Source organism: Colletotrichum destructivum, chromosome 5 (assembly GCF_034447905.1).
Source record: "Colletotrichum destructivum chromosome 5, complete sequence".
NCBI lineage: Eukaryota > Fungi > Ascomycota > Sordariomycetes > Glomerellales > Glomerellaceae > Colletotrichum > Colletotrichum destructivum.
This window is the reverse complement of record NC_085900.1, coordinates 4,135,331-4,161,262: the sequence shown is the minus strand read 5'-3', so window position 1 is coordinate 4,161,262 and position 25,932 is coordinate 4,135,331. Positions and strand designations below refer to the sequence as shown.

Sequence of the window (25,932 nt, the reverse complement as noted above, 5' to 3'; positions counted from 1 at the left end):
TTGAGGTTGTGAGTTGAGGACAGTGTTTGACGAATAATGGTGAAGTCGAGACTGGTTGGGTTTGTTGACGCGAAGGAATGTACGGGTCGTTGCTGTGTGCGATAGCTGAGAGCAGTTGGGTTTCTTTCTCGAAGATGGAAGATTGGGTGCTGAAACCCCTTTAGTGTACTATAGACTATGATTCACTTTGATCTGCCTACGTCCCTAGACTTCCAGAAAAGTACTGCTTTGTAGGTAGGTGGAGAGTGATCATGGGAAACCGCCTCACTTACACCGTCTGCAACGACCCTCGCTCACCGAACCACACCGAACCATCCACCCGAAGCCTGCTGATATCGGCAAGTGGGTTCGTTATAAAGACCCCTACCTATTCTCCACAAGCACCATAGATACACTGTTTTGCACTGTCCACTCACTGTCCATTAACCACACGACTCGGGCACCCCCGAGGCGTGATAGTCCACGCACTCTCCCACCAAACTCGTGGCGACTCTATCATTGCCAGTATTGCCATTTAATGGATCCGAGCTGGGAGGAACGTTTTCCACCAACCATTTCAAAGGCATGCAGTCGCTGTCATGCACGAAAAGTCAAGGTGAGTTCAGTGCGCTGAAAGCTTGGAGAATTCCCGATTGACTGGCGTGTCGAAGTGTGACCTGCGAGTTCCTCGATGCTCGACATGCCATCGGCAGAATGAGCAATGTAATATCACGGATCGCGTGACGTATTCTTACGCTGCTGTAAAGAGCCTGCAAGACCGGATCGTCGAGCTCCAAGGCAGGCTCGATAGCCTTTCTCGAGACTCCTCCAACCAACATGCCACAACATTGGAGCAGAGTCGGTTTGACAATATCCGCAAAGAAGCCGAAGAAATCGGTGTTCTCGCTATCGGAATCCCTCATAGTCACTCTGAGAGAATATACAGTGAGTATTCTTAGCCAGCATCTTGATTGCTGGAGTTGAAATTTTAAAGCTTGACGCTGATCAAAATTGCATCCTAGTGGGCAGTGCCACTGGCTCAACATTTGCCCGTATTTTCTTCAAGCAGATCGATCTTGAACAGCCCTATTCGATATCTCGCTCAACCCGAGGGGATTTCGCTATTCTAGATCAAGAATTTATTCAAAAAAATGCAGCCCTGCCGCCACAACCGGTCGCAGTGTTTCTCCTGCAAACATACATCAGCCACATTCACCTTTGGTGGCCATTCGTTTCACTTCCCTTCCTGAGGAGTAGCTTTTCACGCATATATGAAGACCCAACACGATGCACTGTATACCAGAGGTTCTTGGTTCTCCTGGTTCTGGCTTTGGCCTCTGCCACCCGCTCCGACAACCAAGAATATCGTAGGATGATGGATCTGAACAGTCCAGCCGACTACTTTCAAACAGGACTGCGCTTCTTCTTCAACTTCCTCAACCATCCGAGAGACATCCAGAGCCTCCATGCCGTACTGCTGCTGAGCTTATGGGTGCTGGAATCGAATGTCAGGAGCCATGGCGACGACCTTTGGCACCTGAGCCGCTACGCCATGTCAGCAGCAATAGAAATGGGGCTTCATCGTCGTTCCGTTGTTGCTGGAGACTTTAGTTCCGATGATCGTGAGGTCCGTAATCGCACTTGGTGGTGCGTATACAGCCTCGAAAGACAGGTTGCCGTGATCACCGGGCGAGTGCTATCGGTTCGAGACCACGCGATAGACGCACCGAAACCGTCAATTAGCAGTCTGGATGAACTTACAGCCGCTGAAGCTCAGGTAGCACCCATAGTACATCGACTCAATGTCAAAATCTTTAATCATCTGGTAAGACTACGCCAGATAAGCGGCCGTATACTCGAATCTGTCTACATCGCCAGGGCCCCCGACGGACGAGCAGCTAGGACCACGTTCCAGCAAATATGCAGCGAAATCAAAGAGGTTCAAAAAGAGTTGGAAGACTGGAAGCGGGAGATGACCCTCCTTGACTTCAAGGGCACACGAGAGTACTCCGAGATGAAGGTCGATTATGGTCTTCTTCTGCTACTCATGTACCGACCATCTCCCACTTTTATGATTCCCTCCAGCGAGATGGTTGAAACATGCTCTCGCGCTGTATCCGGCACCGTCCGTCAATGGGTAAAGTTGGAGTTCCACTATGGCATCACAGCCGTCTGTCGATGCTTCCGCCATGTGCATTCGATCTTGATGGTAGGACTGGCAGGTTTATATTGCGATTGGTAGGTTATTTTTCCAGTTCGCTTTTCATCAACCGCTCTTGCTAGAGTCTTCTTCTTTGCATCCATGGCAGAGGCTGATGGAGCGAAACCAGGCATGTAAAGGCAATGAGTCGCAACCCCGACTCCCCCCTTCTTCACTCTCATGGAAGCGATGTAGCCGCATGCATTGAACTCATCGAGCGCGGTATCGGTCGCATGAAGGAAGAAAAACTGATGAAATATCGCGATCTTCTCCAAGCAGCGCGGATTAAGGTGTATGGGCCGACAACCTGGCAACTTCCAAGCGGACAGACTCAGATGACAGATGCCTCATCTGCACCACATGTCAGTTCATCTGACACGCTGGGAGCTATTCCTTCGGGCAATCTGCAATATCCCATGTCGTTTCTGGGCGAAGGGCTGGAAACCTACATGAGCCAAGTGACAGGATATTTCGACAACACTCAGCTTGGTCTGGATGAAGGCCTGACTGCCTGGTTCGATACATTCATGAACGAAATTCAGCACAGCCAGAACGGGACTTAGGATGATAATCGTTGTTGCCCTTACACTCGGTCTCTGGCCGGACAGTCCACCGGAAGAACCATCTCTCGCAGCCATAGTCTCAAAACAAATCATCCAACCCTTTTGACCTGTTGGAAGCGGGCCGAAACCCACTCCTAGGTGAATGATATCGACCACTGACACAATCATGGAAAACAACCCGACATTGGATCATTGTGATTTCGGGAGCTCGGGGGTTCAACCACCATCACCGAGTCGAGATGACGTTATTCTAGGGTTGGCTGCTGTTACACCTGGGACTCGGACGGGACCGAGTTAAGATGGAGACGATACCGTACGGCATCGTCAAATTTCGGCCCTCGCCGAGCTCAGTGCAACGGACTGGCTGATAGGGGGGATGACACTGGGGGGGCCTTTGGGACATCTCTCAAGCAATTGCCGCATGATAAATGTCGGGAAACTTGAGGTCCAGTGCGACTTGCGTTTTTCATGCCTGGGCTGCAAACAAAGCTTTCGCCGACTTACAAACCATCGCCTGCCAAATTTAGAAGTAATCATGTCTCAGTCTCAACACAAGGCCCAGCCGGCTACGAGCCATACATCTGTTGTCAATACCAAAAACGCTTCTATCTTGGTGAATTTCACTGGACACAAAGTTGAATTGGTCAATTGTAAAGCTAACTGCCTCAAAAGGTCGGTATCCGCGATGGCGTGACACGAGACTTCCGGCTAGTTCACAGAAACCAGGCTGTGGTTTCGGTCTTCGACTCAAGCTTCCTCATTGGTGATGGAATATGGGTAGGGTTGATTTCATGCTCCTCACTAGCCTTACCTAGCTAATTATGGGGGTTTCACAGGAAGGAATTCGTGCCGTCAGAGGCCGCATTCAATTCGCCAAGGAACACATTAACCGGCTATTCCAGTCCGCGAAGGCTATGTACATGGACTTGGGTCTGACAAAAGGAGAGCTCTTGTCACTACTCCATCAAACCATTGACGCCAACGATATGGGCAACGAGCCCCACGTTCATATTCGCCTGGTAGTAAGTAGAGGGCTGAAGTCAACGCCGTACCAGAACCCACACGTCAACATTGGCTTGCCACTCATCGTTATCATCCCCGAGATCAAGGCGGTCGACCCAACAGCGAAGTCTCGCGGCCTGCGTCTAGGCACCACCTGGGTTCGCCGCGGCCCGCCGGATGTCAAAGATGAGCAGTGGAACCACATTTCCAAGGCCACCGACGTTCAAGCTTGCGTGAGCGCCAATGTCATGGGTGTAGATGAGGCGCTGATGTTGGACTTGAGAGGGTTTGTAAAGACGTGCAACTCAGTCAACTTCTTTATTGTCCGCGGCGACGAGGTGTGGGCGCCGACGAAGGACAATCAGATGCAGGGCATCACGCGTCAGAAGACCATCGATGTCTGCCGCGCTCACGGCATCAAGGTCCGGGAGCTCGATTTTGCGCTCACTGAAGTGTACGGGGCGGACGAGGCTTTCTGCACCGGGACATTCCCGTCGCAGATTCACGTCACTGAAGTCGACGGACGTAGAATTGGTGACGGGAAAAGGGGAGCTCTTACGGAGGCGATTCAGACGTTGTACGCTGCCGAGGTTGAGCGGGATGTGTCGAGGACAAGAGAGCAGATTCTGGCGGAACTTGAACAAACCCGAGACCTGAGTGTCTTGGATGACTTGAAGTCAAAGCTTTGAGTCCCTGTCTCGACAGTACGGCTGTCAACTCTTGGTCCAACCTCCCATACTCGGTATGATCAACTGCTGAACATTCTGTGTCACCAGCAATATTTTCTTCTGCTTGTTCTTCTTCATGCTGTTAATCGGTGCCTTTTTTGTAACTATGCCGGTGCTTCAAGCCCACCAATCGGAAAGCGATGTAAGTCTCAGGGTGGGATGAATCAAACCAACAGACCGCTCGCAACACTGCATCGCGTGCTTCGTGATATGTATCAGCTCGGCAGATGGCTTTCAAATATCATAACTTGAGCCTTGTACCACTTCGTTAGTTAATGAGCCGCCAACCTTTAAGGACTTACCCGATCACAGTGTGCAGTTGTGGAGCACGACTCAGGACGTCGACTCGGGCTGGACCGATATCTTCACCCAAGTGATCTCGGTGGGCACCGAGAAAGATCCACACTCTCATTGCGTGATAGCTTAAGCCGATTCCGTCAATCGCTCCTATTACCGGTCTTTTCATATCGACAACGACATGATGAGAGTTTTGATGCACGGAAGCTTGCTTCGGTAGACGATGTGGAGCGGCATTGAAATATCTGCGGTCAGCCGCGACTCGCAAGAATGCCAATCGTACAGAGTACTTACCACCCCTTGGCTTCGGCTTGATTTTGGTTCAAGTCGTTGACTTTGTTGCCGAAGCGAGCTGTTTTTCGTTCCTCAGCCCGTTCGGGACTTACACGGCCCCCACCCCGATTTACACGACTCGTCTGTGCGTTGCGAACTTCAACATGGATCCCAAACCCGTCGCTGTTGACAGCAGCTCGACCGACAAGGCGGATGTCAAAGACGTCCGAGATGGAGTCGGGCAGGACGACGAGACTCTTGCGCCGACGCCCGCCCAGAACCGGCGCTTGCGGATGAAGACGGACCTTGTGGTCTTGCCATGCGCCGTGATCAGCATGACGCTGGCCTTCCTCGACAAGGCAAGTCAACACGCACTCTTCAACACCAACGATCTCTCCACTAACCATGCATCGTCGTGAAGAACGCCCTAGGCTTCGCCGCAATCTTTGGCCTGAGACAAGACACCAACCTCAAGGGCCAAGAATATTCCTGGCTCGGCAGCATATTTTACTTTGGCTACCTCGCCATGGAGCTGCCCTCCCTCTGGCTTATCACAAAGGTGCCCATAGGGAAATTCATCGGCACCTGTCTCGTCCTCTGGGGCGCCGCCATCTGCCTCATGTCGGCGTGTCACAACTTCGCCGGCCTTGCGACGATCCGCGTCCTCCTGGGCATCTTCGAGGCCGCCTTGCTTCCGTGCATGCTGGTCCTCAACTCGACCTGGTACCGCCGCGAGGAGCAGCCTCTCCGCACCGCGCTGTGGCATAACACCTTCGCGGGCGTCTTTGGCGGTATCCTCTCCTACGCCATTGGGAACATCAAGGGGTCGCTGTCGACGTGGAAGTACATCTTCATTATTTACGGCGCCGTCACGATTCTGACGGGGTTCGTTGTGCTCTTCGCACTACCCGACTCACCGCAGACCGCGTGGTTCTTCAATGAGGAGGAGAAGAAGCAGGTCATCGTCCGGCTCGCCGAGAACCAGACGGGTGTCGACACCAACAAGAAGTTCGACGCGGCCCAGATCCTCGAGGCCCTGAAAGATCCCAAGTGTTGGTGCGTCTGGGCATGTGGCATCGGCTACGCCATCGCCAATGCCGGCATCACCAACTTCAACCCGCTCATCATCGCAGGATACGGCTTCAGCCAGACGAAGACGGTGCTCATGGCCACACCGCAGGCAGCGGTCGCCATGGTTGCCGGCGCAGCGCTCACGACCATCTCCCTTTTTGTGCAGAACCTGCGGTGTCTGTTTTGGATCCTATCGGCGCTGGTCGGGCTCACGGGCGCGGTGATGGTGCACACGCTCGACGTGAACGCTCAGCGGGACGCGTCACTGGCCGGCGTGTACATCATGGGTTTCTATAATGTGCCGTGGGTGTTTATGTTGAGTCTGAACTCGTCCAACACGGCCGGGGCAACGAAGAAGAGCTTTATGGGCGTCACCGTTGCCGTTTGTTATGGTAAGATTCCCCATGCCCACCACCCACTGGTGAAGTGTGTGAGATCTAGATGCTGTGACTGAGACTGACTGAATTATAGCAATTGGCAACATTATTGGGCCGCAACTTTTTCTGTCTAGCCAGTCGCCGAGATATCCTCTGGGAATCAGCGCCATGATGTTCGCGTTCGCGCTAATGGCTGCGTCTGGATTGGTGTACTACCTGCTGTGCGTGAGTGAGAATAAGCGCCGCAACGCCAAGTATGGCGTTCCGGAAGATATGCTCCAGGCTGGCCTTGAGCAGGAAAAGGGGGACAACACGGACTGGGAGAACAAGGCCTTCCGATATACCTACTAATTGCCCTCAGCCTCACGTTTGACTGTGTTGTATAACGAATTTCTTAATGCCATGGTTGGCCGTTCAATGTAGGCCAAATCGTGTCAATGGTCGTGTCAATGATGTCGTCTCAAGTGTGATTCCAGGATGACGGGGGAGCCTTTCAGAAACAGAATCAAACCCAAGCCTGCGCACCCGAGACGCAATATCCATTTTCCCATAGTTTGAAAAGGACTTGAAAATGGCTCTGAGGCTTACTTGATTGTTGAGGCTGGGCTATTGGGGCTACAGACGGATCCATGATTTGGCATCGAGATGTCGACAATTAATATCTTTCTGAACCGGCCATTCCCGTTCAATAACTGCAACCCCAAGGGTTGACCTTCTTTCCGAGGCAAACCCAGCCAGACACACAAAACCCGTCCGCAGCTGCAGACAATACGCAATGCAATGGACTTAACACAGCAGGACAGACATCGGCTTAAAGAGGCCAAAAATGGACCATTCAGTCTTACTGGTGTTGAATCGTGGCCAGCACCGGATCTAACCATCACCGTAACAAAAGAGAAAGCAAACTTCACAACAAACCGTCCAGTACGGTTAAAACGCTACCGTTACATAGGTATCCAAGAAGTTGTCCTTGCATCGAATAGGACCGCGTTCCAAGAATTCATGCGTAAAACTGAAAAGTCTTAGTTAGATACCAACCTCAAACAGAGACGAGCAATACAATCAAAACTCTTTTCTTCTCGCCCACGGAGCAAACCATAACCTTGTCACACGCCCAGGCAGTCCAGAGGCCGTCCCCTGTTCCAAGGTTCGACTCATTGGGTAGGTACCTATCGCCTATCGATTCATCATTGGGGGTCACGCGGGGCACCAGCGCGGGGAACGGGCTGCTCTGGGTTACGGGCCCGAGAGGAGGGGGGGAGGGCTTATCTGCTGTTATCTCTCTCTCTGTTTTCTTACCCTCACACTGCAATGTCTCGCTTTCCGTCGGCTCAGCATGACGTCGAGCGTTCGGCCGATGGTAGACGGCCGTCCCTCGGGATAGCTGTCTCGGCTTCCCTCTCTAACCCGCCGTCTTTCCTCGAACTGCAGGAATTGAGGACAATCACCTTTCTCTTTTACTGCTGATTTTGAAGAACAACCCAATTGCCTCAGGAAAAGAGAGAATGAGGTCGTCAAGAATCATCTGCCGTGCGCCCCGTTGCGGGGCTGTCCCTAGAGCCGGCGGCACCGCAACGGCTGCCTTCGTATCACCGCCGACAACGACGACGGCCTCCCGATCCCAACCCCGCCGAGCAGCGAGCAGCCTCTCCCAGCGGCCCAACGCGAACCACGTCTCCTTTCCGGGGGCTGTGAAGAGCGCCTTCACAAGCACTCTCAAGTTCGAGACCCCCGGCGACTACCCTGCCGTGCCGACTTACCGCGTCGTCGACCAGGACGGCGCCATCGTCGACGATGCCTTCGTGCCCGATCTGGGCGAGGAGGACATCGTCAAGCTCTACAAAGACATGGTTTTCATCTCGGTCATGGACCTTATCATGTTCGATGCCCAGCGCCAGGGCCGGCTGAGCTTCTACATGGTATCGGCGGGCGAGGAGGCGCTGAGCGTCGGCTCGGCGAGCGTGCTGACGCCCGAGGATGTCATCTTTTGCCAGTACCGTGAGCAGGGCGTGTTCAAGCAGCGCGGGTTCACCTCAGGGGATTTTATGAACCAGCTGTTTGCCAATTCTAAGGATCCGGGCAAGGGGAGGAACATGCCTGTGCACTACGGCAGCAAGGAGTTGAACATTGTGCGTGACGTCCGATTACACACCCACGCATGCACATACAAAAGAGTCTTGCTAACGTCGGTGTCCTAGCACACCATATCCTCACCCTTGGCGACGCAGCTGCCGCAAGCTTCGGGAGCGGCCTACGCTCTGAAGATGCAGCGGATGCAGGACCCGTCCATCCCCCCGCGAGTGGTCGCGGCCTATTTCGGCGAGGGCGCGGCCAGCGAAGGCGACTTCCACGCAGCGCTGAACATCGCGGCGACGAGGTCCTGCCCCGTCATCTTCATCTGCAGAAACAACGGCTACGCCATCTCGACGCCGACGCTGGAGCAGTACCGGGGCGACGGCATTGCCAGCCGTGGTCTCGGGTACGGCATCGACACCATCCGAGTGGACGGGAACGACATCTGGGCCGTCCGGGAGGCGACCAAGAGGGCGCGCGGGATGGCTCTCGAGAATGGGGGCAGGCCCATCCTGATCGAGGCCATGACCTATCGGGTGAGCCATCACAGCACGTCGGACGACTCGTTCGCGTACCGCGCCAGGGTCGAGGTCGAGGACTGGAAGCGTAGAGACAACCCTATCACACGGCTTCGCAAGTACATGGAGGCCAGGGGCATGTGGGACGAGGGCAAAGAGAAGGAATGCCGAGAGTCGACGAGGCGGGAGGTGCTAAAAGCGTTCAAGGAGGCCGAGATGGAGAAGAAGCCGCCGATCCGGGGCATGTTTGAGGATGTCTACGAAGAGCTGACACCGGATCTGAAGCAGCAGATGGCGCAGCTGCGCGAGCACCTGGATAAATACCCGGAGGAGTACGAGGTGAGCGAATTCGAGGGGGGCAAGGATAGCCTGAAGTCGTAGACCAGCGACGCTATTACACCATACCTGCTTAGAAACCAAGACCAGACAGCAGTGGGCGATAGGAGTCAAAACGGAACGAAAAACGGCACTGCCTGTGCATAGTCCACACTGAATGACCAACGTCGCGTGAGGTGTTTAAATTTTTTCCATCTTTTTCCATCCATCTTCATCATTTCTCTCTTTGCTGCGCTGGGCTCCATTTGCTTAGAAATGGAGCGTTGGTCCGGATATTACACCCGTTGCTAGACCATGATGGCGCAACAAAAGCCATAGATTCCGCCTCTCCACCACCCACCGCGCTTGAATCAGCTGCGTCAGAATCTGGGGCTCGCAAGTGAAATGTGGACGCGTGAGCGGGGCCGTGGTTCCGTCATGACGAGCGTCTTTTGTGTATGTGAGGGTACCCATGGGCCGTAGCGCAAAACTTCCGGCATTTGGTAGCAGGACGGAGGGCTGGGCTGAGCCTGCCATCGTCGTGCCCGCGCCTGCCAAACGCTGTGGAGCCTCCACGTGCAGCACGGTCAGACGCTGCAAGGACGCCGTGTTTGGGTCCCGGGAGACAGACAGCAGTTAGAGGCTGGGACGGAGCCAAACGGTAGGCGTGGCAGGAGGACCGTTCCATGACATGATGACATAAGGGGTGTATTAGGTGATGTCGCTAGTCAAGTGTCTCCTCTGGCTGTGGTCGCAGGGGTCACCCGTCTGATTCTCTGTTGAGTTGGTGTGTCCCGCTGCCCAGTGGCTGCTCTGGAGAAAAAGGTGGACCGGGCCAGCGATACCAGAGCCGCTTGGTGCGGGAGTGAGTGTGTATGCGTGTGGCCTGGCCTTAGGCGTTCTTGCACACTAAGGTGGTACCAGGTGAGGCACCGTATTGCTGTGGTGTGGAGTTGTTGCGCGTGTCTGTGTCTCCGTCCGCCGGCCACGGCCCATATCAGTCAAACCAGCCAGACCCAACAAGTCACCTCTTCCATCCATGCTGCTTTGTCGCTGCATAACTTCAACCGCCGCAGCGCATTTCTCATACTCGTCCATCGACAACCCTTTCGTTCTCCCGACGACAACAACGGCGACGATAACGAGAACACCTCCGTCTCGAGGAAACCCCTCTCGTACCTGCCGATGACGCCCAGCAAACCGTAAATGTCCTATTTGACACGTTGATTTCGGTCGAACCCTCATCACTGTCCCGCCGCTCTGCATCGTGTCCGGTGGCCATCCCGATCGAACTGATAACATTCAAACATCGCCCTGCCCAATCGTCAGCACCACCCGAGCTGTCCTGCCTCATGGCGTAATCCATGGCAGAACGAATCGCCTCTGCAAACCCGCGCTCCAGATCGGTAGTCGACCACGATCACCCCACGCGCCTCCCGTCCACACCGACGACATTGTCCTCCGGGTCGGGCTCACCTGCCTTCACTTCGACCTCGCCTTCTCATCGGTAGGTAGCCGCTCTTTCTCCAGTACTAGCCGCGTTTCATTCCGAGCCCCTTGCACGCCTTTTGTGCATCGCCGAAGATAGAGAGGGGAGAGACGAGCAGAGAAAAGGAAAAAGACAAGAAAAGAAAAGGTGAAGAGAATGAAATAAAAGAGTGAGGAGCGAGAGAGACACCCATCAGGCAAGCAAAAACAGCATCAGTTGGAGCAGGAGCAGGACCCAGGAGAGGCAGAAAGGGCTGCCGTCATCCACATCCACATCCAAACCCGTCGCCTCCTGCCTCCCTTCATCAACCCAGCCAAATCCCCCGACTTCACCTTCCTATCTGCCTCATTTAACCCCGAAACCGATACCAGAAGAGTCACTTTTGCCTCGGGACCCGGCGTGCCTGCCCTCCTTCATATCCCCTTCTACCTGGAGTCAAGTACCTACCCAACGTGCCGACCAGTTGGATCGACCTTAAGCGGGTCATTCACTATCTACCTACCGTACCAACCTACCTGCCATCTATCTATCAGGCACTGGCTGCACTACACTGCACCTCTAAGAAAGGACAGTAAAAAAAAGAGAGAGAGGGAGACGGCAGCTTGTTTCTCACTGTTGAATCAAGGCCGCACTGCTTCTTCACCCTTCTTCACCTGCACCATCAACTTTGATACTCTCTTCCTCGACCCTTCTTTCTCCTCTTCTCCCCAACTCCTCTTTTCCGTCTCCCCCCATCTTACTCCTTCACTTGGTCGGTTCGCTTGGTCATCATCTACGGGCCAGTGCCAAACCAACAAGCCCTCCCCCCTTGTTCGGGCCATCAATTCATTACATACCAACCATACCTTACCTCAACCTACACACCCACATCCACCCACACATCCAACCTGGGTTGGCGACGCAGATGGCTTCCCGCACCCTCGATTCGACTGACTTGATTTGATTGTTGCATTTCATTTTCTGTCTTGTTGCTTCGGCTGTCGTACTTCGCAAAAAAAAAAAATCCCATCAAAAAAACCCAATCACTCATGTCTCCCAGAATTACTAGATCTTCTGCTCGGCAAGCAGCGAGTCTTGCAGCTTCATCGACGCCATCCGCTGCCGGCGCCGATCCCGCCGCGACCGCCCCTGCGCCGGCGACATCCAGTCCTGAAATCCCCCCGCCTACTACCTCGAGGAAGCGAAAGGCTCCAGCTCAAGCAGCCAGCCCTACTACGGGAACACAACCTCCAACAAGCGCCTCTACGAGACGATCTAAGCGTCAAAAAGTAGCCGAAGCTGCACCGCCTTCTCAGCCTCCTACGCAGGCGGCACCCACCCTGTCTCGTTCGAAGAAGAAGGGAAAAGCTTCCGCCACCATGTCAGGCCTAGGGTAAGTAGCCCCTCATCGATTCTGAGGATAATTTCGCTAACTGTGTCCTCAGTAACCCCCCCGACCTTGTGAATGCTTCCGAGGACACCGCACCATCGGCGTCTTCAAGCCGTAAGTCGAGCAGAAACAAGAGGATTGCTCCGGGCGCTACAGGTAAATACGAGACTGTTCCAAATAAGGCCGCGTTTCGGACAATGGCATTGACTCCGTTTACACAGACGCTGCTGCCATCACATCCAGCTCTTCTCGTCGAACGAAACGAAATGCCGCCAACAACGCCAACCAAGACACCACGATGACGGGCACGGACGACACAGAGAAGGAGTCCATTCCTCACCCACCTCCACCTCCCCCGCCTGAACATCATGACGACGACGACGACGACGATAGCGACGAGAACGACGAGGATGATGATGAAGACCAAAGATACGACGACGAAGACGATGATCCATTTGGGGGTTTTGGCGGCCCTGGCGGCCCCGGCGGCTTGTCGAGCACTCTACGAGCACTCACCGGCATGATGTCGGGCATTTCGTCACGCCTACGAGAGCTTCTCAATAACCTGCGTCAGAAAGATGACCCGTCGATTCAGTTGATTGCTCTACAGGAGTTGTCCGAGATACTATTGGTCTCGAACGAGGACAACCTTTCGGGGCACTTCTCGCCCGATTCCTTCGTCAAGGAGTTGGTGAATCTGATGCAACCAAACGAGATCACGGGAGAGGAGAACCCGGAAATCATGCTTCTGGCTTGCCGTTGCCTGGCAAACTTGATGGAGGCGCTGCCCGCAAGCGTGGCTAACGTTGTCTACGGAGGTGCTGTTCCGGTTCTATGCCAGAAGCTTCTGGAGATCTCGTTCATCGACCTCGCCGAGCAAGCCTTGAGCACCCTCGAGAAGATCTCGGCCGAGTACCCATCCAGCATTGTTCGAGAGGGTGGTCTCACTGCCTGCTTGTCCTACCTCGACTTCTTTGCAACGAGTACACAGAGAACCGCCGTGACCACGGCTGCCAACTGTTGCAGGAACATTCCTGAGGATTCCTTCCCAGTCATTCGAGATGTCATGCCAACCCTGCTCAATGTGCTGGGTAGCAGCGACCAGCGAGTGGTGGAACAGGCCTCTATCTGCGTCTCTGGAATTGTCGAGAGCTTCAAGTACCAGTCCGCGAAGCTGGAAGAGCTCGTCAGTGTCGACCTGCTCAAGGCAGTTTTGAGACTGCTTGTGCCCGGTACCACCAATCTCATCAGATCCGACATTCACACCCAGTTCCTGCGCGTCTTGGCATTTACAGCCCGCGCTAGCCCTCAGCTGTCGGCAGAACTGTTCAAGCTCAACGTCGTGGAGACCCTCTACCAGATCTTGACTGGCGTATCCCCGCCTAGCGGAACAGAAGACGTTGCCTCCAAGCTCGACAGTGTTGTCATCATGCAGGCATTGATTCATCGGCCCAAGGAGCAAGTCATCGAAACGCTTAATGTCATCTGCGAGCTGCTCCCTAGCCTGCCTCGCAATGCCGACCCTTCGTACGGCGACTTTGTCGAAATGAACCCGACAGAGCCTATTACTCCGTCATCTACCGCGCCCGGGAAGGCACGTAAGTCGCCCAACGATAGGAGAATCGAGCTTCTTGATGGCTGCAAAGCCGAGGTCCGCCGCTTCGCTCTCATTCTTTTCCCAACCTTGACCGATGCCTTTTCGAGTACGGTCAACCTCAATGTTCGTCAAAAGGTCCTCACGGCACAACTCAAGATGCTTTCGAACCTCAATGAGGAGATCCTCGGCGAAGCCTTGAAGACCGTTTCATACGCTTCTTTTCTGGCCTCTATTTTGTCCCAGCAGGACCATCCATCGCTCGTCATGCTTGCACTCCAGGCCACGGAACTTCTCCTCAGTCGCCTGGAAGATGTTTACCGATATCAGCTGTACCGCGAGGGTGTAATCTCGGAGATCACGAAACTCGCCATCGAGGAGAAACCTTCCTTGCCGGCTCCGGAATCGATTGGGTCGCAGGAAAACAGCAATACTGATCCACAGGCCTTCGTAGACTCTGGTGATCGTTCGTCGGACAACGAGGAGTCGGAAGACAACGAGGATCACGAGGAATCGGACGACGAGGAAAACGAAGAGGACAACGAGAACGAGCCTCACCCAGACGACCTTTCGGGCTCACCAGTGAGCTCACATGGCTCGACTATGTCGCTGGACGGACCGCCTCAGCAGTTCCTGTCCGATGTCCCTTCAATGCGGAGTAGGATCCGTGAAGTGGCCAAGAAATTCTTGGAGAGCCACGAGACCGAGAAGCATGGTAAGGCCATGAAGAAGAAGGCGACCAAGATTCTATCAAATCTCTCGGATCTCGCCGAAGAGATTGGGGCTTTCTACCTTCACAGAACGGCGACCAACCTTGCGCCCGAAAAGGGCGTCGAACTCTTCCAGAGGTTAGCGTCGTCTTTCGACGCGGATGTTCTCGAGAGCGTCACAAGTGCAGAGCTTCTTGCCTCTGGTCTTGTCCGAGTTCTCTTGGAGGTTTTCAGCAACCCTGATGAGGAGCTAGCCCGCACTGCACAGGCAGCCTTCCTGCAAGTATTCATGGGCTACACCGTCAAGTCCAAGCCGAAGACCGCAACTGCCGACTCGCCTGCAACACCCTTCAGTGTCATGGTTCACAAACTTCAAGATCTTCTCAGTAGGTCTGAGCATTTTGAGGTTATCACAGTCCACCAGAACACCTTCGACGGCAATCGCAGTAGCGCAGCGTCTATGCTAGCGAAGCAAATTCGATTGAGACTCGTCGCCGACGACGACTCTGATATCCCGCGGTCGTATCGGAACATCATGGTCTCTATCCACGCCATTGCTACATTCAAGTCGCTAGATGACTACTTGCGTCCCAGAATCAGCCTATCGGAGCGGCCACGTGGCTCCCGGCGAGCCGACAACCTGTCCAGAGCTCTTGCTTCACTTGCAGGTTCTGCAGGCTTGCCCCTGAGCCATGCTGCTGCTAGACTTGCGGAACGCGCCTCAGCTGCCTCTGCGTCAAGCCCCATCCCGCCCCCGCCCAGTGTGCCCACCCCCAGTGGCTCACGATCTCTTCGCAAGACGAAATCCAAGTCGGCACCGCAGCCTGAGACTGCAGCCACTCCTGACGCTACTTCAACTGCGAGAGACAAGAGTGTTTTGAGAAGATCTACTCGCCGTAGCGCGGCGTCTACTGCGGAAAGCCCTGTGCCTTCTCGGCCCCCTCCAGAAGAGGACGATCTGGAGAACGCTCTTGAATGCGCAGATGAGAAGCATATATCTGACGACGAAGAGATCGGCGGCAGCAGCGCCCTCGATGCTATTGTGGGCGATTTGGATGAGGATATGAGCGAGTCCCCTGTCCCCGAGCCTGGCGCTGTCAACATGGAGATCGCGGCGGGTGGTAGAGTTACTGCACGCAAGGACGACGGAACCAGAGTTCCCACGCCGTCACAAAGTGCCTTGCCTACTCGGTCTAATGCCCTCCCTCCCCCGGCGGCACAGAGCACGCCCACGCCTGCGACCTCGTCATCGCGACCCATGTCGTATGCTGCAGCTATTCAAGCTGTCCCTCAAGACTGGCATATCGAGTTCACACTTGACGGCAAGGTCATCCCGAGTGAGACGACCATCTACCGTGCGGTCCATACCTCAGCCGCCAATTCTGATGAGCAATTCAGCCGGAGTGTGTGGTCAGCGGTCCATCCAATCAAGTTCCGACGTGCTCCTGGCCCACCGCCAGCGGAAACCCTGTCGTTCAGTTCAAACTCCGAGGCCAGCACTGAGGAAAATGGAGATGGAAGTGTACCGGCATCTCTCGCCAAGCATCCCTCTACCGCCTCGATCCTCCGTCTTCTCAATATTCTTCACGAATTGAACGCCAATATCGAAGATGTTATGGTCGAAAACAGCGAGAAGGACGCCGTCCGGCTCAACGTGGAGCCCCTGTCTCAGTTTGTCAATACCAAGCTCACCGCTAAGCTGAACAGACAGTTGGAGGAACCGCTTATCGTGGCGAGCAACTGCTTGCCGAGTTGGGTAGAAGACCTTGCCAGACTGTATCCTTTTCTCTTTCCCTTTGAGACGAGGCACTTGTTTTTGCAGTCGACATCATTCGGCTATGCCCGTTCTATGACTCGCTGGCAGAACGCTCATTCTGCAGACGACTCTCGTCGCGATCGTCGTGACGATCGACCATTCCTCGGTCGACTCCAACGTCAGAAGGTACGCATCTCCAGATCCAAGATTCTGGAGTCTGCTTTGAAGGTCATGGAGCTATATGGTGCCTCCCAGAGCATTCTCGAGGTTGAATATTTTGAGGAGGTAGGCACAGGCTTGGGCCCCACCCTTGAGTTCTATTCGACGGTGTCAAAGGAGTTCGCCAAGAAAAGGCTCAAGCTTTGGAGAGAGATGGATTCGAACGACTCTGAAGAGTACATTTCTGGTGCGAGTGGTCTCTTCCCTCGACCACTCAGCGACGATGAAGCCGGCGCTCCTAATGGCGAACGCATCCTCCAACTCTTCAAGACTCTCGGCAAATTCGTTGCTCGATCGATGATCGATTCGCGCATCATTGACTTGAACTTCAACCCTACCTTCTTCCGTATTGGAGACGATTCGTCGGCACCCGGCGTCAAGCCATCTCTCGGCGCCGTCAAGACTGTCGACCCTGGCCTGGCTCGGTCTTTGAAGACCATTAAGAAGTTTGCCGTGGCCAAGAAGGAAATCGACGAGGATCCTTCACGCACCCCTGCCCAAAAGGTCGCCAATACCGAGGACATTGTCATCGACGGAGTGAAGCTGGATGATCTTTGCCTCGACTTCACCTTGCCTGGTTATCCTGAAATCGAGCTTATCCCCGACGGCGGTCAGGTCCGGGTCACCATCGACAACGTAGACTCGTATCTGGAGCGTGTCATTGACATGACTCTGGGCACTGGCGTTCGCCGCCAAGTCGATGCATTCCGAACCGGATTCTCGCAGGTCTTCCCCTACTCGGCTCTGAGCGCCTTTACACCCGATGAGCTGGTGACATTATTCGGCAGAGTTGACGAGGATTGGTCTCTGGAGAGTAAGCTCGTCCTTCCTTTTATCACTACCGCCGTATGTATACTGATCCGCTCGCCAGCACTTATGGATTCGATCAAGGCCGACCACGGGTACAACATGGACAGCAAGAGCGTCAAGAATCTACTCCAGACTATGAGCGAATTGTCCCCCTCCGAACGTCGTGACTTTTTGCAGTTCACTACGGGTAGCCCTAAGCTCCCAATTGGAGGTACGTTATTTTGCTCGTATTTCTAGGAGAGACTTGCTGACGCCCGTGACAGGCTTCAAGAGCTTGACTCCTATGTTCACCGTCGTCTGCAAGCCGAGCGAGCACCCATATATGTCCGACGACTATCTCCCCAGCGTCATGACTTGCGTGAACTACCTGAAACTTCCCGACTACACGGGCATCGAAGTCATGCGGAAACAACTCTCGACTGCCATAAAGGAAGGCCAGGGAGCGTTCCATCTCTCATAGATGGCACCCTCATTACCACATGAACGAAGCCAAAAAGACGAAACAGAAAGAACGTAGCGGTGTCGATCGATGGTTAAGGTGGCCATCACAGCAGACGAAGTTACGTCTGCATGGAAACTGAAATGAGAGCATGCATCAACGAGCATTACACTTCTCCAGAACAGAAGAACCTGATGCGCTTCTTCTGTGTCTAACATTATTCACCTGATAACAAAGACTATGGAGGGTAACGGCCTAGTAACGGGATACACTAGTTTTGGGTGAGATGGATCGAGGGCGGAGGGGCAACATGGAAGTCCCCCAACCTCACACTTTGCATGGCAGGGTTGTTTAGGCGTCAGAGCTTCCTCTAATCTACGTCCCTACTCTATTAGCCTTGAGGCTTTTCTTCATTGTGTCAACACTGTCTCCAGGGTCTGTGACCAAGCCCATTTGAAGCCTGCTTGGACGCCAGATGCCGGAGCGGTTTCTAATCGATAGAGTGGTTAAACTAAATTCTTGAAAATCTATCTGTGGTGATCTGTCGAGGAAAACGTGATGTAAGAGATTTATGGCAAACTTAGCCGACGGACACTCACTCAACTGGTGCGGGGCACAAGCCCTCCAGCAGAGGTGATCTTCCGTGATATTGTCTGCCCGTGTCTGCGCCTGATCATCTACCTCGTTTCTCGGCAAAATGACTGAATTACTCCGTCGACTGATCACATAGCAAGCAACGATGACGTGCATGCATAAGAAGTCTCTCATTTCATCACAGGGTCTACCATCCTCCTCGCCCCCTATGTGCACAGTCAAAAAGGCTTGCCCAAGGTACCGAAAACTCTTCGGTCCCGCCCCGCCTACAAATGGCACATGCTCGCCGATCGAGAAACAACAAGACAATGACAGAAACATGATTCCCTACCGCCTTTCCATCACTCTCGCTCTCACGCCTGCCTGCTTCCTCTCCCCAATAACAAGTGTTTAGGCGAAAGGATGTGGCGACAACGAGGCCGCAAGGGTGTAGGTATACCTATACAATCCCCGCTCGTCTACGATGCCGTCCATGCTCTTTCTCGCTCTTCAATGAGCAAAATGAAGATAACAAAAAGGGGAATCGACAAGAACACAACTTCAAACATCTCTGAAAGGTCTGCCTGCTTTAAATGCCGCAGCGAAACCTTCTCATACATTAAAAGGCGGCCCCAGGCTTCAGCAGGTGCGGCTTCGGCAGCTGTATCTAGCGGAAGCCGGCTCTAACCTCTACGCGCGGCCACTCAAAAACGACGTCTCCACTATAGACGTCTGCCGTGATGCGGCTGATGCGCAGCTCCACCTCGCCGTAGAAGCGCTCACACTCGCGGAGCACCTTGATCACAAGCTTCTGGCTGAGAGCAGGGTCGTCCGCATCGCCAAAGTGCTTCTCAACGCGCTTGCGCAGTGTCTCGATACCCTTGCGAACCTCGCGCGAATCATAAGTCGCCAGAACCTTGTGGAATGTCGACTTGGAGTTGGACGGCTGTGCCGCGACGCTTGAGCCCGGCTTGCCCGACTGGAGCTGGCCCTCGATGTTCTCAATGTACTCGAGGAGCTTGCCGAGAGGGCGGCGCATAACCGCGTTCAGGTACAGGCCCATGTGCTCGTTTAACTCATTGGTTGCAGCCTCGCGCCAGTCCTCGAGGACGTCGAGGCCGTGCGTGTTAACCTCTTCCAGGAAATGGTTCATGTTTTCAATGAGGAGGATGTGGAAGTTGAGAGCCTCCTTGTCCTCCGGGTCCGCGCCCGCCGCGCCGACGCTAACAGCTGGGTTCTCGCGGGCGATGATCTTGAGCGAATCGAACATGGATTTGAGTATACGGTCGTATTCGCGATCGACTGTTTTGCGAACAGCCAGGTTCAGGTCGATGCCCGTAAGGATGTTTTCCACGGCGTTGGAAAACTGAGGGAAGACGCGAATGAACGAAATAACACCCTTGCGCTTGTTGATCTTGACCTTAGTATCCTCGATGGCGCGGATTTGCTCGTCGACGAATTTCTTGAAGCGGGACTCCAACACGCCATGAAGCTTTTGGAGCAAGGCATTAAGGAATTCTTGGTTAGACTGTTGGATGTCTCCAAGGTTTCGCTCGAGAATAGCCAGGACACCAGCGCCTTGCCTGGGTTTAAGGATTAGTTTTTTATCGATTGCAGGACATTTTTTCATGTAGACTTACAAGGGGTCGGCTTGTATGACCCATTCGACAAGTTTTGCGATTTCCGTCTCGAGAAAAATGAAGATTGTCTCCATTGCCTTGGTGACTCTCCGGGCGAGATCACGATCTGGTTCCATTAAGCGATGGCGACGCAGGTCACCACCCCTTCGGTCTCTCGGCCTGCTCGCTCCGACCAAGTCGGGGAAGTCGGACTGTTCCATCGTTGTGGCGTGAAAGAAGTCGACAATGAAGTTTTGCTCCATTTCGACGAGTGGCAAAAGGTCATCCAATATATGACCAAAGACCTCGTATGGGAGGCTACGGTTCTCGGCCCCTGACTCTTTGAGGTTCGTTCTGCTGCTTGTGTCGATTGGTGAGCGCAGGCTCTTGGCCAGTGTTTGACTGCGCTTGACGGTGAGCTTCCTGACGGTGGTCGCCCTGCCTTCTTGTTGCTTTTCGACTTCAAACGTAAACAGGAGCTCGGATGTCTCGTCGGCAGTCATCTTGCGCGCGTTACGTTTCCATGCTTCCAAAACCTGCCGGAATTCGTTCTTGTACACGGGATGGCTCTTGTCTTGGTAGACCTGGATCATGCGGTCCCAGTTGGCAGGATCAACATCCTTAGCGTACTTGATCAGAGGACTGTACTTCCAAAGCATGTCTCGGCCAGCATCGTGGTGACGGGAGTCCACCTTTCTCGAAAGAGCCTCGCGAAGTGCTCTGTTGACCTCGTTGTAGGCAACGTCGAACTGCTGTGCCATATACCCGACCAACCGCCGCAAGAAGACGGCGCTTTCTTGGCGATACATCTCCTTCTTTTCCTGAACAATCCTCATCTTACCGTAGTCAGTATTCTCTAGTCCAACAGCTTGGTCTGCTTCATCTGTAAGATCCTCGCTCTTCCTTGGCTCGCCTCCTAGCAACGACGGGTCGATCTTGATCATGGCCTTGTACAGAGTGACCAAAGACAACTCGATGTCTTCGAGACCTGCAGGATCCTCGAGTGGCGCGGCTCTCAAGGCGTTCAAATCAGCCGTGGTGATGGTCGTCGTTTCCAAAAGAGACTCCAACTCCTTTTTAAGGAGCTTCTGGTTGGCAGTCTGAACCTGGAGACCCTGGCCTTGAGCCTCAATGTAGGCAATATCATCAGAGAGTGTCTGTTTCGCATTAGCAGGTTCTTTAGCAGCAGGAATTCTGCCAACTCACTGAGAGTTCGACACTGTACAGTGTCAACAAGTTCTCCATCTCTTCACACTCAGCGACTGCCAGGTCAATGCCACGCTTGATCGCCTCAACTCGGTCATCCTCCTCCTGGAACCGAGCCAGCCAGCCCCCAGCTTGCGCCTTGTTTAGCTCTCTCTCAAGGTCTGTTCTCATATCGTCGACATTGCGAGATCTCATCTGATCGCCAGGTACCCAGCCAAAGTAATCCAGCCACTTGGTGAACTCCCCACTCTTGTTATCCAAGACGGTGGGGGCGATGCCTAGAGACGCAAGGTATTTGGCGTCATTACCAACAACGATTGACTTGCGGTTTTCTTCACTGGCTGCTGGCTCTTCGGGCTTCTTGATTTCCTTGACCGAAGGCTGCAAGCTCGTTGGACGGCTGGAATTAGGTACGGTAACCTTCACCTCAGGCACACCAGATACGCGCTTAGAAGGTTCTGCAATGATTGCTGCTGGTGCTGCTACCGCTGCTGTAGGTGTGGTGGCTTTCTCAGCAGCTGGCTCTGGGGATGCCGCCTTGGGGCCATCAGAAGAGGTGGGCCTGGGTGGGGGTTGAAACACGGTTGTGATGCCCTCAGCTGGCTCAGTGCTCTTGGTGGCAAGTTGTCGTAGTCTTTCGCCAGCACCACCGGGTCGAGGCTTAAAGGCTGAGGCGGCAGAAGCAGCCTTCCAGAGCACGCCAGCAAGGTCTCCTTTGGACTTCTTTGACTTAATCATCGGGCCCAATCCTGGCCGGCTCTCTTCATCTGGCTCAACAGGCGGTTCTGACACAGGCGGAGATTCGGAAGGTATAGGTTCCTCGGGGATAGACTCCTCGACCGCATGTACAGGCGCCGGGGACGAGGCTAGGGGCGGGCTTGGGGCAATGGGGGAGACAGGTGCAGGGGGCACCGGGATCTCAGGTAGCGGCGAGGCGGTTGCAGGAGCCGGCCTCGTAGGTGTAGCCCCATTTCGCGTAGGGGTTCTAAGGGCGGGAGGGGCATCCACCGGTCCCGGGTCCACGGGAGTGAGGGGAGTGACAGGTCTATTGTCTCTGTAGGAGCCAGCATCTGACCGTTGTGATATCGAGTTCTTCCTGGCTGTATTTCTCGGTGGAGGTGCAACTTGGTCGCGTCGCATCCCTGGGCTCACCAATGGCGCGGGAACTAAGTCTCTGTCGGCGAAGCCCTGCGGTCGAGCTGGGTCCATTGGCGGCCGCTTTCTTTCTGGTGGTCGACCTCCCTCTTCTGAGATTGGCGGCGGCGGTCCTGGGACAGGCTCAGGCGGGGGCTCGACGAACCTGCCCAAGGCCCCCGGTCCAGGCATGCCATTTCTCGAACGGGGTGGCAAGCTGCCCGCATCGTCGCTCCTGGCCCCTAGGGATGGAGCGAATGACTCTTGGCTCTTGTTTCCGTAACGCCTTAGCGTAGGGGGGTCTTGTGAGAAAGAAGAGGCCATGCTCCCAGAGGGCGAGTTTGTGGCCATCCCATTGAGAGGTGGCGGACGGCGCGGGCCAGGAGGGCCCGGGGAGGGAGTACCATAGTTGGAGGGTGTGTTCGCAGACAAGCTGCTTTGGCCAGGGACAGCATCTGGCATCGCGGGGGACGGTCTGAAAGGAAGCTGGCCAGGTGCAGGCGGCGGCCGTCGGTCGTTCCGCAGGATCTGGGCCATTTCGGACTGGTCGAAGCCCGACAGCTCAGGGACCTTGCCCCCCGTGTATTTGCCATAGATCTTGACCAAGCTGGCAATGAAGAACTTCTTTTCCTTGTCGGACTGCGCGTTCCAGAAATAGGGCTTGCCGATGGTGACGGTGAAGCCGGTGTCACCAGCCCACTCGCGGAAGGTCGGGTTGGCGGGCGGGCCGGTGAAAGACTCTATGGCAGAAAGGTCGTCGAGGTTCCATGTCTTTCCGATTGAGAAGGATCCGTTGGCATTTTCCTTGGTCTTGTGCATACGCACTCGGCCGCTCTTTCTCACAGCGACGACGATGACACGAGGTTTCTGAGATTCAGGATTTCGTGCTTGGGGCGGAGGAGGAGAGGTCGGATGGGAGGAGTACTCGGTGATTCGGATGTGGGTGATGTATGTCTCGAGCACTATATCAACAGGATGCAAGGGTTAGCACTGCAAGAGCAATCGTCGGGCGTGTTCGTCCGGCAGGAAATCAGAAAAGGCCATTTGACGCACGCGACCCGTCGACATCTTTCTTGCTGAAGCAGCTCTCGATGATGCGCCGCTTCTCATCCTCGAATCGCTGGGCCCTGCTGTCCATGGCTGCTCGGTTGGGCGGTCCCGTCGCAGTGAAATGGAGCAATCATGAGGGGGTTCGCAGTGTAACGGGAGAGATCGTTTGCATGACTGTTGCGGGAAGTCGATCGGCCGGATGATGGAAGGTAAAGGAACGATAGCTACAGACGCTCCGGAGAGGATTCGGTTGAGCTGTGGTGGGATTTCTAGGTCGTTGTCGTGATGCAAGCCAGAAGGGGAGCGAAGAGACGTGTGCAGGTGAGGGTCTTAGCGGGTACTGTAGCTTGCTGCCAGCCTTCTTGAGGTGTGTGTCCCGCCAGTTACTGGGTTGGCGGGAGGTACCTCGTCCCCTTCAGTCCGGGGCTCCAGTTAGTGCGAGACTAGTCAGCGGCGTGAGAAGTGCCGCCACCGCATCACCTGCGGAGGGCGGAAATATGTCTCCATGATTGCTTTGTCTTTTAGACTATTCTGGAAAGCCTTGTGAGGATTTTGAAAATCTCTTTACCCCTCACATGCCGAGGAAAGCTGTCGTCAAACTTGTTCAAGTCAAGTATCTCCAATCAGCCGGTACCCACGTCAATTCCATGTTGTGTTGATGGGGAGTACATACCTAGGTACCCAAATGCCTGTCTATCTGCTACTTCGGGAACTTGCAGCGGTGTCTGGCCCCCTGGGCCTTGCAACTAATTGGGTGCTGGCAATCTTTGGGAAGGCGCAGTGTACCCGCCAGTGGCTCCTCTCGTCAAAAATGCCACAGCACCCGCCCGCCACCAATTGACTTCTGCTGTCTCATATCGCAATCGCCTGGCTCGTTCACTTACCTTTCCTTGCCTACCTCCAGAGTTACCTGCACATACATAATCCCGCTTCCAGCATGCATCCCTTCTACGAAAGTTGCCGTCCTGAAAAACTGCTTTCAACGATAACCCGACTTCATGTGAACAAACCAGAGAGCCGAACCAGGGCCAAATCGCATCAAGTAGCAAGCAAGGCAAGGTTGCCGCCCAGCGAGCTCGGGCGCTCATCGTCATGCACTCTCACTCGTCCTTGTTTCACCCTGCCCATGAATGAGAATCTCCCCCCGACACTCCCGCCACTGTAACATCCGGGGTTCCGAGTCTGTTTTCGCGTCTCCTCTTCTGCCGAATCCCCGGGATTTGTGATCCAGGCTCGGTACCTTGTCGGGCCGTGTGCCCACCGAATGACAGACGTCACCCGGAACATACTCGACGGTGCATTCCATGGTGCGCCGGTACTCTGCGTTACAACCACAGCCTGTACATTGGTAACTGGGCAAGGCGTTCAGGTTTTTGTTTTTGTTTTGCCCTCTCACGGTACTGAAATCGAATCACGGCGTATTCAATGCCGGTCTTTTCCGGGAGGAACTCAGTTGATTGAGCCAAAGCGTGAAATGTGCATCCTGCCATCAAGATTCATGTCCATTTCGGGCCAAACGGCAACAAAGATACCGTTTAGGAGAAAATGCCATGGTATCTTTCGAAACATATATGTATCGAGCGGGCATCAAAAGGTGGCGCCTGCGTCGATCACATCATGGTGCAATACCAGCGTCACAATTCCAATGCCCTAGTGCCTCATAAACACGCATCAGAGTTCACCTTAAGTTTATGTTAAGATGATTTGGATGACACCAACTAAAAGCACCCGTGTACAGTCGACTACCATAACAATATGGGGCTTTCGTTCACAGCAGCAAGATCCGATGCAAGAGGCTGACCTGGAAAGCCAGAGTTCAATAGGCACTTTGGTGCTCAGGGCCACTATGGAATGCCATTATTTTGTCATGCCTAGTGAGATGCGGTCTATCTCTCAGTCAGGTGGAAAGCACAGCAAGTTTATTCACACGTTGATTCTGCCGCCGGTACCAGCATTCTGGTTCAGTAATAAAGCAACGGGCAGTATTTGGTATTCTCTTTTAAGGCAATAGAGAGATAAAATGGCGTGGGCCCGGTTTTGTCATTATGGTTCAATGCTTCTCAGTGTAGCAATGCTCTCAAAGCTTCTAGTTTGGTTTGAATGGTCATCGTCCTCTCTCTCTCTCTCCCTCGGGAGAGGTCTTCGGCAACAAACACAGCTTGTCTTGACCGTCATACCTCATTCTATTTCTCGCGATATATCAGAAACATGAAATTCAGATAACGATGTCGCAGTCGGACTATGGTGGTTTTGCAACAACCCGACATCATGCAGGCACCCCTACGGTCAGCCCCAAGGCATGCAAGTGATTTGACCAGCAGATCGACGTCTCTTTCAGATCCGAGTAACTGTTCAGATATAGATTTCGATATCCGTTGCCATCACTTACGGTTTTCACTTCCATATCGAGTTAATTGGTACATTGCGCCAGTACCACGTGATCTGAGCGTTCTGCACTGACTACCTATCGTCTCTATCTAGAAAGCTAACTTGGGCGCAAAGAAGGGTAGCAGGCACACTGGAGAACGAAAACCCGGGACACTAATGGTACTATTGCAAGATGGGGCC

General features: G+C 54.1%; 6 protein-coding genes across 6 annotated transcripts; 5 read left to right on the top strand and 1 right to left on the bottom strand.

Annotated features, from left to right (window-relative positions):
- The first annotated feature begins 423 nt into the window (after positions 1–423).
- On the top strand, positions 424–3,114 carry CDEST_08804 (uncharacterized protein). Its single transcript, XM_062924963.1, has 4 exons — positions 424–595; positions 651–924; positions 1,002–2,217; positions 2,310–3,114. The coding sequence occupies exons 1-4, from the start codon at positions 518–520 to the stop codon at positions 2,740–2,742; spliced, it is 2,001 nt and encodes a 666-aa protein (XP_062781014.1). The 5' UTR covers positions 424–517; the 3' UTR covers positions 2,743–3,114.
- A 163-nt stretch (positions 3,115–3,277) lies between these two features.
- On the top strand, positions 3,278–4,433 carry CDEST_08803 (uncharacterized protein; the record flags this gene model as incomplete). Its single annotated transcript, XM_062924962.1, has 3 exons — positions 3,278–3,355; positions 3,415–3,519; positions 3,579–4,433. The coding sequence occupies 3 exons, from the start codon at positions 3,278–3,280 to the stop codon at positions 4,431–4,433; spliced, it is 1,038 nt and encodes a 345-aa protein (XP_062781013.1).
- A 527-nt stretch (positions 4,434–4,960) lies between these two features.
- On the top strand, positions 4,961–6,929 carry CDEST_08802 (Putative major facilitator superfamily, MFS transporter superfamily). The gene is made up of 3 exons (XM_062924961.1): positions 4,961–5,401; positions 5,464–6,505; positions 6,585–6,929. Exons 1-3 carry the CDS (start codon positions 5,207–5,209, stop codon positions 6,839–6,841), a joined length of 1,494 nt encoding a protein of 497 aa, XP_062781012.1. The 5' UTR covers positions 4,961–5,206; the 3' UTR covers positions 6,842–6,929.
- Positions 6,930–7,915: 986 nt separating this feature from the next.
- On the top strand, positions 7,916–9,559 carry CDEST_08801 (Putative dehydrogenase, E1 component, thiamine diphosphate-binding protein). The gene is made up of 2 exons (XM_062924960.1): positions 7,916–8,619; positions 8,689–9,559. Exons 1-2 carry the CDS (start codon positions 7,996–7,998, stop codon positions 9,460–9,462), a joined length of 1,398 nt encoding a protein of 465 aa, XP_062781011.1. The 5' UTR covers positions 7,916–7,995; the 3' UTR covers positions 9,463–9,559.
- Positions 9,560–10,411: 852 nt separating this feature from the next.
- CDEST_08800 (Putative E3 ubiquitin-protein ligase HECTD1/TRIP12) lies at positions 10,412–18,309 on the top strand. Its single transcript, XM_062924959.1, has 6 exons — positions 10,412–10,903; positions 11,925–12,257; positions 12,310–12,410; positions 12,476–17,347; positions 17,405–17,554; positions 17,607–18,309. The coding sequence occupies exons 1-6, from the start codon at positions 10,761–10,763 to the stop codon at positions 17,801–17,803; spliced, it is 5,796 nt and encodes a 1,931-aa protein (XP_062781010.1). The 5' UTR covers positions 10,412–10,760; the 3' UTR covers positions 17,804–18,309.
- A 1-nt stretch (position 18,310) lies between these two features.
- CDEST_08799 (Putative exocyst complex component Sec3) lies at positions 18,311–23,680 on the bottom strand. Its single transcript, XM_062924958.1, has 4 exons — positions 23,368–23,680; positions 21,181–23,276; positions 19,996–21,131; positions 18,311–19,938 (listed from the first exon to the last, which is right to left on the bottom strand). Exons 1-4 carry the CDS (start codon positions 23,450–23,452, stop codon positions 19,023–19,025), a joined length of 4,233 nt encoding a protein of 1,410 aa, XP_062781009.1. The 5' UTR covers positions 23,453–23,680; the 3' UTR covers positions 18,311–19,022.
- Between the last annotated feature and the right edge of the window lie 2,252 nt (positions 23,681–25,932).

Bases quoted from the DNA above. Each gene is read 5' to 3' on its own strand.
- CDEST_08799 (XM_062924958.1), bottom strand. From the start codon at position 23,452: ATGGACAGCAGGGCCCAGCGATTCGAGGATGAGAAGCGGCGCATCATC. The intron at 21,132-21,180 runs GTGAGTTGGCAG...AATGCGAAACAG, and splicing joins TGTACAGTGTCGAACTCTCA to ACACTCTCTGATGATATTGC. The intron at 19,939-19,995 runs GTAAGTCTACAT...CCTTAAACCCAG, and splicing joins GTCATACAAGCCGACCCCTT to GCAAGGCGCTGGTGTCCTGG.
- CDEST_08801 (XM_062924960.1), top strand. From the start codon at position 7,996: ATGAGGTCGTCAAGAATCATCTGCCGTGCGCCCCGTTGCGGGGCTGTC. The intron at 8,620-8,688 runs GTGCGTGACGTC...TCGGTGTCCTAG, and splicing joins GCAGCAAGGAGTTGAACATT to CACACCATATCCTCACCCTT.
- CDEST_08800 (XM_062924959.1), top strand. From the start codon at position 10,761: ATGGCAGAACGAATCGCCTCTGCAAACCCGCGCTCCAGATCGGTAGTC. The intron at 12,258-12,309 runs GTAAGTAGCCCC...CTGTGTCCTCAG, and splicing joins GCCACCATGTCAGGCCTAGG to TAACCCCCCCGACCTTGTGA. The intron at 12,411-12,475 runs GTAAATACGAGA...CCGTTTACACAG, and splicing joins GATTGCTCCGGGCGCTACAG to ACGCTGCTGCCATCACATCC.
- CDEST_08804 (XM_062924963.1), top strand. From the start codon at position 518: ATGGATCCGAGCTGGGAGGAACGTTTTCCACCAACCATTTCAAAGGCA. The intron at 596-650 runs GTGAGTTCAGTG...GGCGTGTCGAAG, and splicing joins GTCATGCACGAAAAGTCAAG to TGTGACCTGCGAGTTCCTCG. The intron at 2,218-2,309 runs GTAGGTTATTTT...GAGCGAAACCAG, and splicing joins GCAGGTTTATATTGCGATTG to GCATGTAAAGGCAATGAGTC.
- CDEST_08802 (XM_062924961.1), top strand. From the start codon at position 5,207: ATGGATCCCAAACCCGTCGCTGTTGACAGCAGCTCGACCGACAAGGCG. The intron at 5,402-5,463 runs GCAAGTCAACAC...ATCGTCGTGAAG, and splicing joins CGCTGGCCTTCCTCGACAAG to AACGCCCTAGGCTTCGCCGC. The intron at 6,506-6,584 runs GTAAGATTCCCC...ACTGAATTATAG, and splicing joins CACCGTTGCCGTTTGTTATG to CAATTGGCAACATTATTGGG.